The sequence below is a fragment of the Crinia signifera genome, chromosome 2 (genome assembly GCF_055691185.1).
Source record: "Crinia signifera chromosome 2, ASM5569118v1, whole genome shotgun sequence".
In the NCBI taxonomy this organism is placed as follows: Eukaryota; Metazoa; Chordata; class Amphibia; order Anura; family Myobatrachidae; genus Crinia; species Crinia signifera.
Genome location: NC_139218.1, coordinates 77,822,395 through 77,838,591, shown reverse-complemented (window position 1 = coordinate 77,838,591; position 16,197 = coordinate 77,822,395). Strand labels below are relative to the sequence as shown.

The window sequence follows — 16,197 nt, the reverse complement described above, 5'->3', positions numbered from 1 at the left end:
TAAGGCTCAGGGAGGACTGAAACCTCCCGTGGAGCAGAAGGGCAAGACCAAATGAAAATGCTTAAAGAGAGACACTGATACCAGCCTGAGATTACAGTCATGAACAAATTAAATATATATTTTTGTCCTTTTTTCTGCCTTGTCCCTCTATATTTCTTAGACAGGTTCCCTTTTTATTAGAGTCCATTCACCATGGCAAGCGGAAACTCTACGCTACTGTATACTTGAAGAGAAGTTGCCAGATTTGCTTTTTATATAACGGCAATAGCAGTTTTATTCTTGACCAGTAACTCCAAGGTGACATCTAACATAATTAAAATGTACAGTGCAGACAATCTATTTCGAGGGAAATAATTGACATGAGTGTGAACATATATTAATGTAATTTGTTTAATAGCCAGATTAATCTACCTCCATTAACTCTCTGTAGTGTAAAGTACGGTTCAATATACAGCATATCCTAATAGCAATCTGCTAAGTGAGCATCTAAACCTCTAACAAAGATGTCAGACACACATGTATGTGTTTATTCTTTTCCCAACCATCCAATTACAATGTCAATTACAATGTCAATTACAATGTCATTGAAAATTGGTATTCACTATATATGTTTTTTATGCATAAACAAGTAATATAAATAATAGCACACATTCTCTGCCTTATCACACCTCCAACACAAGGCTACCCATTCCCTCTATTACTGATGCATACTAAAAAAGTGCAGATATTAAAGAACATAAAGAAAAACTATTCCCTATTTAATTGTTGCTTAGCACAAATGTAGTCTATGCATTACATACATGGAGTATGGAGTTATAACACCTGGTATAGTTTTATTACAGGTTCTGGCAGAAAAGTCATTAATACACAGTATAATAAAAGCATTGATTTTACCGATGTGTATGCAGCAACATATATTTTAACCCTTTGAGTGCCAAGGGATTTTGCCACAATAGGTGAGAAAATTGCCAAGCAAACTTTTTTTTTCATTAACCCTTTGAGTGCCAATATTGCTGTGAGAGATCCTCAAAATATCCGCTAAAAATGGCAGGGCCGCTGACAGTGACTGTTCTGTTTTTGGGCGCAATATTTAACTAAACTTCAACTAATTGACTTGGCTGTATTCGTATTTATTTATACTAAAAGAACAGTCGCTGTGAGCGATGGTGGGATTTTTAGCGGATATTGGACCAGATGCACTAAGCCTCAAAAAGAGATAAACCCCCAGCCAATCAGCTCCTACCTGATATGTCACAGACTATGGGCCTTATTCTGGTTGGTGCGGTTCTGTCCGCGTGCTGTCGGTCCACCGATGTTTGGTTTTTGCACATGTGCAGAGGCATATCTGCGCATGTGCGAACGGCAGCCACGTCCTAATACGGAATGAATTTTCTACACTCCGAACAGGGGGAGGAGAGGGGCGTGAAGGGCTGTTTTGGCTCATTATCATATGTGTACGCCCAGAGTTTCATGGGCGTTCCCATGAAAACGCTGGGCGTACTTATGGTAATGCGGCCATGACGCACGTGTGGGGGGTGGACATATGACATAGCCGGATGTCAGCAGCCCGCCCATATCCCTGCTTTTGCATGGAGAAATGCCTGAGTGGTCTGGAGCACTCGGTGCTGCCTGACCACTGGGTCCTGCATTCAAATGATGGGGGAGGTTCCCAGAGATGGAGGAGGTGTACACATGAGAAATCCGTCAGCGGCTTACCGCATTCGGACGCAGTGAGCGGTCCGTACGGAAGGCGGGGCTCAGGACGCTCGGTCCTGTCCGCATATTCGGATCCGACCGCACCAACCAGAATAAGGCCCTATGTTTGGCAGGAGGTGATTGGTTGGTTGTTTATCACTCTCCATTTTATCACTTTTTGAAGCTTAGTGCATCTGGCCCATTTTGGCACTCAAAGGGTTAAAAAATAACTGTAGGTACGGAAAGAGATGTTTTGATATCACATTTTAAGAAGGGCTTTGTTTTCCTTTTTTTGACCGAATGGATCACTGTGTGTTATAATAATAATAATAATAATAATAATAATAATAATAATAATAATAATAAAATAATGATATTTATATAGCACTTTTCTCCAAATAAGTGCTTTACCATTGTCTTTACAGCTTAAAATACACAACAAGATTAACAGTAGATATTAGTAAATTGCTTGAGTAAATAGGTACGTCTTTAGTCTATATTTAAAGACTTCTACAGTGGGGGCTTCTCGCACTGTGCGAGGAAGAGAGTTCCATAAAGTTGGAGCAGCAAAGTTGAAAGCTCGACCCCCAGATGAATTCAGGGAGATTCTGGGTACTGTTAGTAGTCCTTCTTCAACGGATCATAGTAATCGAGTAGGACAGTAAGAGATCAGCAGCTGCTGCAGGTACCTTGGGCCCTGGTCATGTAGGGCCTTAAAAGTGAGTAAGCCAATCTTGAAAACAGTTTGCCATTTTACAGGTAGCCAGTGAAGGGCGTAGAGAATGGGAGTAATGTGGCAGGAGTGGGGCTGGTTAGTTAATAGTCTGGCGGCTGCATTTTGTACCAGCTGCAAGCGGTGCAATTCTTTGAATGGGAGACCCAGGTAGAGAGCATTGCAGTCGTCAAGGTGTGATGATATAAATGCATGTATGACTTTAGGCAGGTCTTCTGAGGGAATTAAGTGCTTGATTCTGGCTATGTTTCTCAGATGAAAGAATGAGGATTTGATTGTGGCTGACACCTGATGTTTAAGTGTCAGGCCACTATCCAGGACAACACCAAGATTCCGCACATGATCAGAGTTTTTCAGTGCTGTGCCCCCAGCGTAAGACCTGTCAGTTGGCTATGCTACCATCTTGTCCTGTGATTTTTCATCAGGACTTCTGTTTTATCTGGGTTCAGTCGCAGCCAACTGGCACTCATTCACTCCTGGAGCTCAGCTAGGCATTTAAGTTATCTTGTAGTGCTCTTTTATTGTGTTCTGTAAAGGCCACAAAAATATTCTCTGATGTATTGTAAAATCAGATAGGGGACCATCCATGCATATATATGCTATGTGATGCATCTGCAGTGTCTGTATTACATGTCTTTTTCAAGAGCTTTCATAATAAATCAGAGAGACCACTATCACTACTTGCAAATAGAAATGGTTCTCTAGAGACTCCTTGAAGCTTCGTTCTGACTGATCGACATTCATTAGATTTTGTTTGTTCAGAGAATCTGATGAATGCTTAGTGAGGCCGAGGACTGTTTCAAAATAAATAGATTTTAACTGCAACCATAATTTCCCAGATAAGCATGAATGTATCCTACTGTAATTGCACCAGTTGTGTCTTTGTGTTCAATCTCGTAATGAAACGTGGCAGATGCCGCCATATGTGTCATACTTGCATCTGTTTGTTGTTGGGGAGGGAGGGATCCTGCAGATTTTAAGTACATTAGGGTCACATTCAGTCTATAAAGTACAGTCACAATGTAAAAACTTTACCTACGTTAATAGTTAATAGCTATGGTAACAAAAGGTTTAGAGAGTTATTGTTTAGGACAGGGGTTCCCAAACTTTTTTGAATCACGGCGCCCTAGAGTATCAAAATATTTTCAAGGCACCCCTAGGCCAAATGCTTTTTATCGAGAAATTCATGAAAAAATATTAGGGTTAGTGCATTGTGTTTATATGTCACAGTTATCTGGTGAGAGACAGGATTTGCTTCTGTTTGTCCACATATATTATGATTGGCAGCCACAAGCACTGGTTTTGCCTGGTACATTGACCATAAATAATATGAATTGATCCTGGTCCACCAACCCAAGGCACCCCTGCAAGTGTCCTGAGGCACCCCAGGGTGCCTAGGCAGACAGTTTGGGAACCACTGGTTTAGGGCATTAAAAATCCCAATGTCATTTGCAATTATTTTTCATTAGAGCATGGGAAGTACAGTATGTATAATGTAAATCTGTGATTTATTATAACCTAGGAAAGATAAAACTATTTTACAAAGAGCCAGGATAATGCTTCAGAGAATGTGAGTTCCATAATTGCTACAATTGCTGGCTGTATATACATGAGTTACAGATATATAGAAATGCAACAAAACCTTCCAATTGTTTGGCAGACAAAGAAATTATCAGAGCAAGCATTTTATTGGAAATTGTTTTTTGTTGTTTTTGCTACAGTACAAACACATCCTGTTACCTATCCTTTAAGTAATGTATACATATATTGTCCTAATTAGCTGACTAAGCATATGTCTATGATGAGTTTGGCTGCAATTTAGAAAAAAATGTGTTGTTTTTTGTTAAAGCGAACTTCTCTTCTACACATGTTGGTGCTAAGCTGGCCACACATCAGAACAATATCAGGCCCAAATGCAGGATTGAGCGTTCCCGAAGGTCGAGAAATCGCTCAACTGATCATATGTGCTACACTTATGATCAGTTGGGATGGCTTGCGGTTGTAATCAGTTCGTATGTGCTTTATAGCACATACCATTGCTCGTTCGATCGATCAATCAGACAATCTGCATTGTATGCAAGTCGTTCTAATGTATGCCCAGCTTTATAGTTCCTCATTCTCCATATTACAAATTGATGTCATAATAAATTAAAATAGAAATAGTTTTAATAAATATTTACTATATAAATATATAAAAGTTCTCACTTTTATATTTTACCTAAATTAGTTTGAAGCGCGTTTTATATTGTTAATCTTCGGATTAAAGTTAATGCACACCCCTCCATTTTTTTTTTACTACAGTCAATTTTGTTATGTACAGGTATTTAGCAATAATGGACCCAACTTGCAGGTCCACCATGAAAAATGCTGCGACCTGGTACATATGGGAGCATGGGAATCGGGCCTTCTCTAGATACTGGGCTGAAGGGGAGACATGGTCACGTCATCTCTTTGAATGTGTCTTGGATTGGTATCTTAATGGGTCACTTTTTCTCAATCAACAGCATAGCACTGGACCTTGTTAATTAGTGCCCATTCCTCCCCACTCTACACACCTAATGATTAAACACCAGTGCTACCCTAAAACGGCAAGTAGCTTAAATGATTTACTGTTACAGATCAGGTCAACCACGTGTTATGCAGCAGAAGTTAATACAATGAAGGCAAGGCAGATACACTTCTGGCCTAGAAACACAAAGCTAAGCATACTCATAACTTAATAGTCTCAGTAAAAAAAAAAAAACCAATGGCTGCACTACCTTTCACCAGACAACATATCTACCCATTTCTGGGATTAAAATCAGATAGGGGACTATCCATGCATACTGTATGTATGCTGTGTGATGTATTGGAAAAACACCTCTGTCTGTATTACATGTCTTTTTCAAATGCTTTCATAATAAATCACATAGACCACTATCACTGCTGGCAAGTAGAAATGGATCTCTAGAGACTCCTTGAAGCTTTCTTTTGACTGATCGACTTTCATTTAGATTTTGTTTGTGGCCAGAACGTGATTAATGCATAGAGAGACTTCTGACTGTTTTCAAATAAATATATATTAAATGCAACCATAATTCTCCAGATAAGCAAGACTGTATCCTACTGTAGTCTTACTGTAATATTCACTATAACTCCACAAATATCTAATCCCATAAACCTACAACAGTATATAAAACTGAGTGTGTTTTATATGACTGCTAAAACCATTCCAATGCTAATTCAAAAAGATGAATATATTCAATAAGGAAATCACTGCATCAAACAGAAATAGTTCCTCAGATCTAGGGCAGGGCAACATCATAGCACTTAACTATAAAAACAAGTTTACCTATGCTGGTCAAATTATTCAACCCAATTTTACTGGGATCAAAACACCACTGGGGGATTGTAGTTTTTCTCGATCAATGGAAAAGATCCCAATGTATGAGCATCTACAGCCCTATCTCTTTGCTGGACTGATCTAGTTCTAAAGTGGTTCGCCAACATCATATGGTGAGTTATTCGTTTTTAATTATAAGACACCACAACACGTTTCCACTGTACAGTACAGAGCAAAAATACAAAACCTTGGTAAACTGTAGTTACTGTACAAAGGTAGACATGATACTCACACATGACAACCAATTTGTACAAATTGTTTTTGAATCTTGATCATCTTATCAACTCCAGTATTTACAGTTAATGACTCCCCCACGTATAGGACTATCTACCACTTCTATCATAATGTCCTGGACACTGCCAATCAAACATATTTCCAAGTTCTTATATTTGCTCAATCATCTAACCCTAAGCAACTTTTTAACACATTTAAATAACTTCACAACCCTCCCTCAACCAGCCCACCAGCCACTATCAATGTTCGAAGCTTTCTACTTCAAGTACAAGATTGATAAGATCCAAAATGAAATTGTATGCTCTTCCTCAGCCACTGATCTGCTCAATTTTCTTCCTGGACCACGTGGCACATTCTCTTAATTTGATCCCACAAATGAAGATAAAGGGGGTATTCAATGTGAGGGTAAGGGCAGTCGAGCTTGCTTGACCGCCGTGACCCATTCCCGTTCTCGGTGAGCTTGACCGAGAACATGCAGGTGGGATTCAATGTCCCCCCTGCCGGGGAGCGAGAAGGGGGCATGGCCGCGAGTTGCAGCCGGGAAGAGGCGAGCTGCAGCGGGCAGCTTGTCACTTCCCGGCCATTCTCGGCAGAACGAGCCCAACAGCTTGTGATGTCAGGCTCGTTCTGTCGAGATACCCTGATCAATGCTGTCAGGGAAGACAGCATTGAATAAGGCCCGGCGGGCATCTCCCCGACGGGAGATGCTCACCGGTGATTGAATATCCCCCAAAGTTTCAGCACTTCTAATCCTCCTCCATTACCTCTCTACCTCACAAATAAGTAAAGTTCTGACTCCTGTGCCCATCACAACCTTAACTAAAACCTGTAATCCCTCTCTCTAATGGTTTCTTTTAGTGATTCAGTAAAAACTCCCATTCTGAAAAACGTAAATCTCTATCAAATCTCTATCATCCCATCTCTCAGCTCCCATGTCCCTCCAAGTTACATAAGGAGAGTCTCCTAAATTTACCTCAAACACATTTCACACATTTTCTTAACTTATAAAACTTAATGGATCTACAGTACTTCACTCAGGTTTTCTTTCCAAACACTCACAGAGACAGCATTAAGCAGTGAATGATCTGGCCACTGCTAAGTCTAAAGGCCATTACTCTCTTCTTATTCTTATAAATCTTTATGCTGCTTTGACACTGTTGACCACTCTCTTCTCAAACAAACACTATAATCTCTAGGTCTCAGGACACAGACCTATAATGGTTATTATACCATCTAATCACTCTCACTGTCTGCTTCTCTGAATCCTTCTCCTCTTTGCTACCTCTATCAGATGAAGTACCGTAAGAACCTCTGCTTTTCTCAATGTGAACCACACATGTTTGCCAAACTAATCGGTTATTTTGGATTTCAGTATTATCAATATCACTAAATCTACCTATCCACCCCAGGTTTGTCACCATCTGCATTGGTTTGTGTTACTAGATGTCTCTTTGCTATTTCCCCTTGGATGTTATTATCTCACCACCTCCAACTTATATTTTCATTGACCAATAGTAGTAACCAACCTGATATCTCTATCACTACACAATCAATGCTACCCCCACAAGCTCGCTGCCTAGGTGTCATCCTCAACTCTGACCTAACCTTTGTTCCTCACATTCATTCTATCTTAAAATTATGTTACATGTATCGAAAAAACATATTCAAAATATGACCATACCTTACACAAGTCACTGCAAAAACGTGAATCCTCTAATCCATGCTCTTCTTCTCTCCCACGTTGATTATTGCAATAGCCTTCTTACTGGTCTGCCCAATAAGAGAATTTCACCACTATAATCCATCCTGAATACAAGACTAATCTTTCTTGCTAGATGATCATTATCTGTGTATCCACTCCTTTAGTTATCTGCATTCTTCAGTATTCATTATAAAATAGTTTTACTCACACACAGGGCCATTAACCAAATAACACCAATGTACATCTCTTCGCTTATCTAAAAATATCTCCCAACTGGGAATGTGAAGATCTAAATTTACCCAGATCTCAAAATGGGCTCTTATTGGCTATCTGGCTGTCACATGTTTTGGAGCCAAAAAATATGACAGCTGATCGCCAATAAGCTCCCATTTTGAGATCCGTGTAAATCTGGATCTGCAAATCCCTACCTCCAACCCAACCTCTTCACAAGATCTACGTCTCTCATCCACACTCATTTGTTTCCATTCATGAATGCGGGGCTTTCTTCGGGCTGTTCCCACTCTGTGGAATGCCTTCCTATGCACAATAAAACTCTTATCTAGTCTCCACTTAGAACCTTTACAATTTGGTGGACCATTATGCAATAAATATCACCTAAAGCCGATTCCCCTATAAATTGTAAGCGTGTGAGCAGGATCTTCTTTTCTCTATGACTGTCTGTTATTACCCATTTTTGTTTGTCGATGTTGTGTCCAATTCTAAGGTGCAATGGAATTTGCTTTGCTTTAAAATAAACTGTTAAGAAATAATAAAATACATTTAGGGGCAAAGTGTTACAAATGGGCGATATATGCAAATACATGCCTTCATATTTTATTGGGGTCATGCCTTTATAAAGTATATATTTAACCAGCTCTGTGTGTTATTTTTAAACCAATACTTTCATATGTCTATTATCTATGCTTCAAAGCCTGCACTTCAAGTACTACGCATCAGTCTGGCGGCATAAGGTGAAAAGGTGACAATTAGCGTTCGCCTGCTCATATTTCCTTGGTACGGGATTGCAATCCATTATTCTCTCTTTGTTTAAAAATACTAAACTTGTGCCGGCTATCAGCATGGGAATTTTTATATATTATTGAAAACTAGATGGTATAAACTGCAGCTATTTCTTTTCTGTTCATTATGTCGCTATATGTATAAAAGGTACTGTAATTGTGTGAGAATAATAACAACATTGTTGGCTTTTTTTTTTTTTTAGGAAAATTTACCTGCATTGAGGTTAAATTTCACCTAGAACGTCAAATGGGATATTACTTGATACAGATGTACATTCCCAGCTTACTCATTGTCATTTTGTCTTGGGTGTCATTCTGGATTAACATGGATGCTGCACCTGCCAGAGTTGCTTTGGGAATTACAACAGTACTAACAATGACAACACAGAGCTCGGGCTCAAGAGCTTCACTTCCAAAGGTAAGACAACATATTACTACTGTCTTAAAGAGCTCCTACTACCAACTGTATACAACGTTGTGGAAGCCATTTTGTGGCCATGAAAATTCAAAGCGGCTCAGTGATGTCACTGGCTTAAATATATTGGTTGGCTGCATCCTCAAATGGTTGCCTAGCCTGTGTATAGATACTGCAAGCACATTGAGTTTGTAAATGAAATACATACAACTACTGTATAATGGTTATTTTTTACTCATGTTTCTATGTTGTGTTTACGTGAACATAATAGGAAAAGGATATGCATTTCATGGTAATTAATGATGCTTGGAAATGTCATTACTGTACTTACAGATGGAAAGTGATATCAAAGTGGCATGATTGTCTTCATGGCTAATTTTAACCTCATACAAAATACTGTTATAGAGAGATGCTGGTATTTAGTGTTATACTATATACTGTGCATTTAGTGATACATGTCATATTATTGACAGTCTGCTATGTTAGAGGGTATCTGGATAGAGTATCCTGACAGATGACTTTGCCAAACGGTCGATAAGCATTAGGTGGACTTTCACAAATGCTGACACGAACAGGTCGACATAGCAGTGGTTGACACATTAAAATATTGGCCCTTATTCTGGTCGGTGCGGATATATCCGCGTGCGTTCGGCCCGCCGATGTTTTGTGTCTGCGCATGTGCAGAGGCGTCTCTGCGCATGTGCGAGTGGGGCGTACGGCCAAATCCCGCATGATATGTGAACACTCCGAACAGGGGGTGGAGAGGGGCGTGAAGGGCTATTTGGGCTCATTACCATATGCATACGCCCCGCGTTTCATGGGCGTTCCCATGAAAACGCTGGGCGTACGTATGGTAATGCGGCCGTGACGCACGTGTAGGGGGCGGACATATGACATCGCCGGATGTTAGCTGCCCGCCCAGATCTCTGCTTTTGCACGGAAAAATGCCCGTGTGGTCTGAGGTTGCGGGAGCTGGTGGAGCACTCGGTCCTGCATTCGATGGTCTGCGACCATCGAATGATGGGGGAGGTTCCCTTAGATGTAGGAGGCGTATTCCGTGAAAAATACACGTGCGGTCCGTTCGGCCAGCTTCTTACCGCGTACGGATGGAGTTGGTGATCCGTATGGAAGGCGGGGTTTCGCACGCACGGTCCTGGCCGCATAATCGGATCCGGCCGCACCGATCAGAATAAGGGCCATTGATCTGAGTTTTCTATATTTTTGTACTTTGTCATGCACATGGACACTGATGAAGCAAAGAGAGCAAAGAGAGGCTTGCAAGGGTACGCGGTACACTATTTGGGGATCCACAAGATAAGGTGTTGAAATTGACACCAATGTCGACCTGTTGACAATGTAGAACTTGTGCATGTCGACATTTTTTCAACATCAACCTAAATGCATGTTGACCTAGACATTGTCTGTGAGATCCACACTCACGTTAGAGGGAGAGAAGTATATACAAACAATGAATCATTGAAATGACAATTAATAACATGTAGAGTGCTTTGTGTTGATGGATTGTGTCACAGGTCCTCATATTCATGACGCGTGTTCAGGTCTGGTGCAAAATTGTAGACTGTGGTGCGGAGGATGAATTGTGAGTGAGATTTCCCTTGTTTTGGGGGGGTCTGTTGGAGGTTGTGTGCTCTGTGGGCGGTGATTTATCTTTCTTATTAGATCTTGTTAGTTATATGAATATTCAGTAAAATTTTACTTTTGTTTGTAGTCTATTTTACAATGATCACCTTACTATAATTAATATTGTAAAGAACAACATTGGCCACAGTCTACAGAAAGCTGAAAATGTTCCACACACCTATCGCTGGGGGGAATGCCGCTGAGTGCATACACACTGAGCGGATTTCCCCCTGCCTGGCGCTGTCAGCGGGGAGAGGACGGCTTTGCATAGCGCAGAGCTATGCAAAGTCATCCTCAAAGCCGCTCATCTGCTGTTATAACCAGCAGACTAACGGCTTTCCCAGCAATGATGCTCACCGCTGGGGCATACACACTGGTCGGCTTTGAGCTATAAAGCAGCTCAAACCTGCTGTTTCAGCTCAAAGTCGACGAGTGTGTATGGGCCTCAAATGCATCTTGTAGGTTAAACAGAACATACAACGTTTGTACTGATTCTCAAGATCACCACTCAATATAAATGTATCCAATTTAAAATCAACAGCTTCGCTCAGATTCTCATATACTGTACTGCAGGTATTCAACAAACACGTCATAGTTAATTGTAAGCTCTTTAAAATATTTGTGAATAATTTTGGTCAGCTTACATAGACCATTAAATTAGCATTAATTAATATTCTGCCATTTGCGCCAGAGTAGGGTTTTAGTTTGATACTTGACCTCTCCTCGTCTGGAATAAATGACCCACTGCCTCCAAGTGCAGGCAGCCAGGTGGATGTTCCTAATGGGTTAATGGCAACGTTGATCTTTCAGACACTAGTGGGGGGTGGGGCGGGGGCTACAGTAACCCATCAGTGACCTTGGGGTTAGCCATTAACCCCTCAGTGACCATCATTTACTTGCTTTGAAGAGCAGCAGCACAGAGCAAGCTTTCTCAGCAGTGATCATATACTTTCAGAGGATCTCCTGCTGTCATCATTGAATGGAGGATGAGTTTCCTAATGTTTAGCTTGTTTGTTCCAGTCGCAGTCTTGCAGTGACTGACAGCAGCAACACTGCACCCTCCCTTTCTGTCTGGCTCCGCACAAGAGAAAGCGGGCTCTCCAGGGCCAGACTATAGACCACAGGATCTTCAGCAGGCAGCATTAATTTCACTGGTGGAGGCCCCCACAACTTTATTGCCCTGGGCCCTCACAAGCCTTTATCTGACCCTCTGGAATATCTTTGCTCTCTGAATACTATTATTTTCTCAGCATATAAAAGATGTATTTTTTTAATAGCATCATGAACTTGTTAGATTTGTGTGTACTTAGCTGGACCTTCTCTAAAGGTTCCGTTCTTCCACCCACTTTTAGCCCTTATTTACTTTGTCATTTATGTAAAACAGCATTAACCCTTTGAGTGTCATATGAATTTGTCAAAATTGGTGTGAAAATTGGCAAGTAAACATTTTTATCCATCATAATGCCCTGTAACGTTTACCTTATATGGTAAATATAAGCTTTTTTTACTCAACACTTTTTATTTGAATTTATATAACAAATGTGAGCATCACTTGCATTTTTAGTGGATATTTTGCACATTGCTCACAGAGATGTTGACACTCAAAGGGTTAATTTAAGTATTTATTTTGATCAATTACAAACATTTGTTTTTAAATAAAACAAATTAAATCTGCAATATTCAACAACAACAATCTGCTCTACATTGCCCAACATTATCAACGCATGTTTAAGAAATGCGGCTGCATATATTGTGGTGGGATGGAACTTGCTGTTGCAGCCCCTAACACCTTTAGAATCAGCTGATCAGCTGTTAGGCCACCAAAAGCGCAGTGGAGTAAAGGTGGTTTGGGTTTCTTTCTACAGTGTGCTCTTAGAGTGATCCAATCTGATTTCTCCCAGTACTCCCCATGGCCTAAGTGTGAAGAAGGACGACTCTTATCGGGAAAGCTGTTCTTTGCGTTACAAAACGCATATATAAGCACATTTGTAAATCACAATGAAATTTGCTTCACTATATAAGAACCTGTTAATAAATAAATAAATTAGTACATCCGTCCTATGCTGATGGGCAACCGCCAATAAACACAGCTACAGGTTCTTTGCTTCCTCATCAGAATCAGGTCTTTTATCTCATCCTGCATTGATGTGGCCTGGCAGCATAGGGAAAAATATTATCTCCACGTACAGTAAGGTGAATGCAGGTGATATGTACTGTGTGGCAACACCTACATTCAGTACATGTGAAAGGCTGGGTTGCCAGTTGCTATTACAGGTTGATAACTTGGTTGCTGAAAAGTCCTTGACTTCATTATAATTCTGAACACACATTGGCAGCTCCTGCTACTGTTACACACTAGGTGACTATAGTACAGGTGTGGATTAAAAGATTGTATAGGTGTAGAGAGTCAGTAGGTCAACACAATATGGTCAAGAGCATTTGGTCGACAGGTACAAAAGCTTGGCAGATAATAAGTTGACAGTGCTTAAGGTCAGCCAGTTACAAAAGGTTGATAGATTTGTAAGGTCAACAAGAAAATGGTCAATACAGCTTTTTCTTTAGCCCAAATCTAAACCTAACTCTAACTGTGAACCTTGTGCCTAACCGTAACCCTCCCCTCCCATAGCCTAACGGTAACTATCCCATTTGGTGTCTAACCTAACAGTCTTATCCGGTAGCCTAACCCACCATCTAGTGCCTGATCCTAACCCTAAGAATAAATCTAAACAGTATCCCTGTTTACAACTAGTACCTGACCCTAAGATTAAATCTAAACCCTATCCCTACACCTAGTGCCTGACCCTAATCCTAAGAATAAATCTAAAGGCTATCCTTACACCTAGTGCTTGACCCTAATCCTAACAATAAATCTAAAGCCCATTCCTACACCTTCTGCTTGGTGCGGTGGGACCGTACGCGGTCGGTTCGGGGTTTTTTCAACTGCGCACGCGTAGCTTTCGCTATGCGCATGTGTGGCAACCTCACACTGCTCACAGACGGGTCTCTCCGTGCGAAAAAACCTGTCCGCAAGAACACGGTCATTGTGGGCGGCATGGGGCGTTTTTAGGGGAGCGGCCGGAATAATGAGGAAAACTGGGCGTAAACATGGGCGTACACGGGGTTGTGCACACAAAATGTACGGTGCTACAACCGCCTCGATCGGCGAACGCGACGTGCATTTTGGCACAAAAATAGGCGGACGCCAAAGAGTGCTCATGACCACCCCTAGAGATACCGCATGACAGCGGATGCCTGGGTCTGCTAATTAACGCTGATTACTAAAACACATACACTTGAATGTAATAAGCAATGCTGCAGGCTATTAAGTGAAAACCATTATTTCACTACCTGCAAGCCCTCAAACACATTGGAAGCGTATCTTTCTACACTTCAACATGTAAAGGTTGGTTTAATTTTAGGTAATATTCATTCTAAGACCTGCTTATATATGTCAAGGTAGTTATTTTATAACCATCTACAACCATTCAGAAAGTGTTTTTGTATACTTTAAAAAGCAGGACACTCAATTCACAGAAGTCGACATGTGTCAACTTTTTCACTGTAACACAAACACTTCTAAGAGCAACAAGGATCTTTTTGGACTCAATTTCTACTTGCACTGTGGCGTACGCTCAGATATACGGAAGGTGTCGGTGTGAAAACGGACAACATCCGTCCGTACACTGTAGCGTACACTCAAGTGTACGCCACTCCCCATTGTCGGTGTTTGTGACCGTCCGTGTGCGGCTGTTCTGTGGGCGGACTTTCGCTCATCGCGAGCGTACAGGAAACGTACGGTGAAACGGACAGGACGTACGTTTCACCGACCTAACCAGTATAAGGCCCATAGTGCCTGGCCCTAACCCTAAGAATAAATCTAAACCCTAACACTAATGCCAAAAATGTTTAATATAACCTTTTTTTGACAACCATTTCCATGCCAAGCTTTTTGAACTTGCCAACATAATGCATGGCGGCCTATTGACTGTCATCCTATACACTGATATTTAATCTGCATACCATATAGTCTATGTTTTAGACTATATAGCTTTGTCTGTTTTTAAACAGATTTATTGCACCAAGAACTGATGTACGTGCACACTGGAAATGATAACAGCTATAAAACCAAGTGAATGGATAGGTGCAGTGCAGTCACATTCCCATGCATGCTACGTGATTGGTGTTGCCATTGACCTGCGATCAACTCTGCTTTGGCCAATCTCACAGCAGATATTTATGAATTCTGTCAGTTTTCCAATATGCTTGCTGATATTACAAATACAGTGGGGTACATACAGATAGTGGTAGATGCTCAATTAGTTCAGTAACATTACCCAGGTGCATGAGGGAGGGGTTAAATACTGGTTAAGTAAAACAAGACATTTTTTCCCTCAGCACACTGAGCAATGTTAGTAACCAATCTAGAACACTACATGATAATAGAATTCAGAGATATTGGTTACATATACCTGCGCAGGTGTATGCTATGCCCCCAAGCCGCGTCAAGGCTTCTCTGTATATTGGGGGTCCCTAGCGCTATATCTAGGTGCAGGGTGTGGCACCCCAAAAACCATCATAAGCTGGGAAGCCAGTGCGGCACGCCAGTGATATACTAAGTGTTAATAATTAGTGATAAGAAGCCGAAGCTATATATAAAGAGAGAGATAAATGAATGTAATTAAAATAGGATAGAGATAGTGTTAGTGAGGGGAAAGTGTTAATAGAATGTAAGGGCATGCCGCACTAAAGCCACCCAGCCCATCCAGTCCAGGAGCACCGCACCCCACACCACCGTTACCCTAAATTGGGTCTACGATTAACCAGCAACGAGCCACATGATAATGGCTCCTTACTTGATATATCCAAACTAAGAGCTACCTACCTTGGAGCAACCCCAGACTACTCCATGTGGCATATCAGGACCCACATCTCCTCCTAATATGGGCTCCCTTCAGCCTCTAACAACATACATACAGGTAGTGGTAGATGCTCAATTAGTTCAGTAGCATTTCCTAGGTGCATGAGGGAGGGGTTAAATACTGGGTAAGTAAAACAAGACATTTTTTCCCTCAGCACACTGAGCAATGTTAGTCACCAATCTAGAACACTACATGATAATAGAATTCAGAGATATTGGTTACATATACCTGCGCCTGGCCCTAACTATAAGAATAAATCTAAACCCTAACACTAATGCTAAAAATGTTTAATATAACCTTTTTTTGACAACCATTTCCATGCCAAGCTTTTTGAACTTGCCAACATAATGCATGGCGGCCTATTGACTGTCAACCTATACACTGATATTTAATCTGCATACCATATAGCAGGGGTGGCCAAACCAGTCCTCGAGATCTACCAACGGTCCACGTTTTC

The 16,197-nt window shown here is 41.0% G+C and overlaps 1 protein-coding gene across 1 annotated transcript in view; it reads left to right on the top strand.

The window, feature by feature from the left end:
- The window catches only part of GLRA2 (glycine receptor alpha 2), a 201,269-nt gene that overhangs the window by 51,296 nt on the left and 133,776 nt on the right, over nt 1–16,197 (top strand). Inside the window, exon 7 of the mRNA XM_083172460.1 lies at nt 8,969–9,183. Within this exon, the coding sequence (XP_083028586.1) occupies nt 8,969–9,183 (215 nt within the window). The remainder of the gene's footprint in view (nt 1–8,968; nt 9,184–16,197) is intronic.